The sequence below is a fragment of the Mustelus asterias genome, chromosome 21, assembly GCF_964213995.1.
Source record: "Mustelus asterias chromosome 21, sMusAst1.hap1.1, whole genome shotgun sequence".
NCBI classification, from domain to species: domain Eukaryota; kingdom Metazoa; phylum Chordata; class Chondrichthyes; order Carcharhiniformes; family Triakidae; genus Mustelus; species Mustelus asterias.
The window spans coordinates 63,489,409-63,491,152 of record NC_135821.1 but is presented as its reverse complement, the minus strand read 5'-3'; the positions used below and the strand labels follow the sequence as shown (position 1 = coordinate 63,491,152).

At 50.3% G+C, this 1,744-nt stretch overlaps 1 protein-coding gene across 1 annotated transcript; it reads left to right on the top strand.

The window, feature by feature from the left end:
- The first annotated feature begins 632 nt into the window (after positions 1 to 632).
- LOC144509477 (claudin-4-like) lies at positions 633 to 1,262 on the top strand. Its single transcript, XM_078238385.1, has one exon. The coding sequence runs from the start codon at positions 633 to 635 to the stop codon at positions 1,260 to 1,262; it is 630 nt and encodes a 209-aa protein (XP_078094511.1).
- Positions 1,263 to 1,744: the final 482 nt, after the last annotated feature.

Below are 1,744 nucleotides of genomic sequence, written 5' to 3'. Positions count from 1 at the left end.
TGTGTGTGAGTGAGTGACGGAGCGGTAGGCTTGAATGTGTGGATAAGTCATCCTTTTTAGTGAAGCCCACAAAAGCTTGCTGCTGGTCATTTAAAAAGTGGGTTGAGAAACACACACACTTTCCTTCCCAAAGATAAACACTGATTATGGACTGTAAGAAAAAGGGAATCATGTTATCTGTTCTGTCCCTGTCTATAACAGTTTTGCTTCTGCGATTTAAAAGGCGGCTACAGCATTCACAACTTTACAGCGAAGGGGTTTACAGTTAAACACCTTAATGAATCGATTATCAACAGCTTACCTTTTGGGTTGCAATTCTGAGTGGTGGCCCGTTTGACCTGTCACTACTTTTCTATCCTTTCTCCCCTTGCCCCTCCCACACAGAAATCCGTCCTTCAGTACCTGCATCGAGAGCTGGTCACAGTATCAGTTGCCTTCCTTTGTGCTTTAGCCAGTGAGAGATGGTCGAGCTGTGAGCTCTTCACTCTGACGCCAGCGTTCCTCTTTATTTTCACAGTCATTCGCCTGTGAACAGGTGATTGTGTCTCTATCACTGAGGGATTGACGATAAACAAGGGAGAGGTGGCTTGGGACAATAGTGGGAGAGCGTTGAGTGACTTTGCACGGGTGTGATGGTGAGTGCCTGCTTCCAAGTGGTGGGATTTATCACGGCTACAGTCGGGTGGTTCATGGCCTGCGTTGCGACAGCGATCCCGCAGTGGAAAATCCGCAATCTCGCCGGCAGTACGATTCTGACTGTGGAGGAGGGATGGGAGGGGATCTGGATGAGCTGTATCAATGACAGCGGAGGTCTCCTGAGCTGTGACATATATGACTCGCTGCTGGCATTGCCCTCTGACCTACAGGCAGCCAGGGCTCTCATGTGCCTGGCAGTGGCACTGGGCATTTTAGCCATGGTGGTAGCGAGCGCTGGCATGAAGTGCACCAAGTTTGCGAGGAGTGAGGAAAGGTTCAAGGCCTCGCTGACTGTAGCCGGAGGAGTTTTATTCATCCTGGCAGGAATGTGTGTCCTGATTCCCGTCTCCTGGACTGCCGGCAACATCGTGGCTGACTTCTACAACCCTCTGGTGCCCATTTCAATGAAGACCGATCTAGGAGACGCTCTGTTTCTGGGATGGGGTTCGACTTGTGTCCTTGTCCTCGGGGGCGGCATCCTCTGCTGTTCCTGCCCAGCAGGCAGTGAGCGGAGTAAAGGATACAAAAGGAACCATGCTCAATCCACATTGCCAGGAAGCAGGTAATGATCGCATCTCAAATCCTTATCCATGTCCTTTGACACACCTAGACTCAAATGGCACAGTACGGTGGCACAATGGTTAGCACTGCTGCCTCAAAGTGCCAGGGACCAGGGTTCGATTCCCAGCTTGGGCCACTGTCTGCGCGGAGTCTGCACATTCTCTCCGTGTCTGTATGGGTTTCCTCCGGGTGCTCCGGTTTCCTCCCACAGTCCGAAAGACGTGCTGATTAGGTGCATTGGCCAAGCTAAATTCTCCTTCAGTCTACCCGAACAGGAGTGTGGGGACTAGGGGATTTTCACAGTAACTTCATTGCAGAGTTAATGTAAGCCTTCTTGTGACACCAATAAATAAACTTTATTCCAACACTCACTCGCATGTCCAATCTCCCATCTTTCAGCCTCCATGTACTTCAATTCATCCAAAACTCTGCTGTTCAGATCCTAATGCAAGTCAGATCCCACTCACTCATCACCCTCTGCTCACAC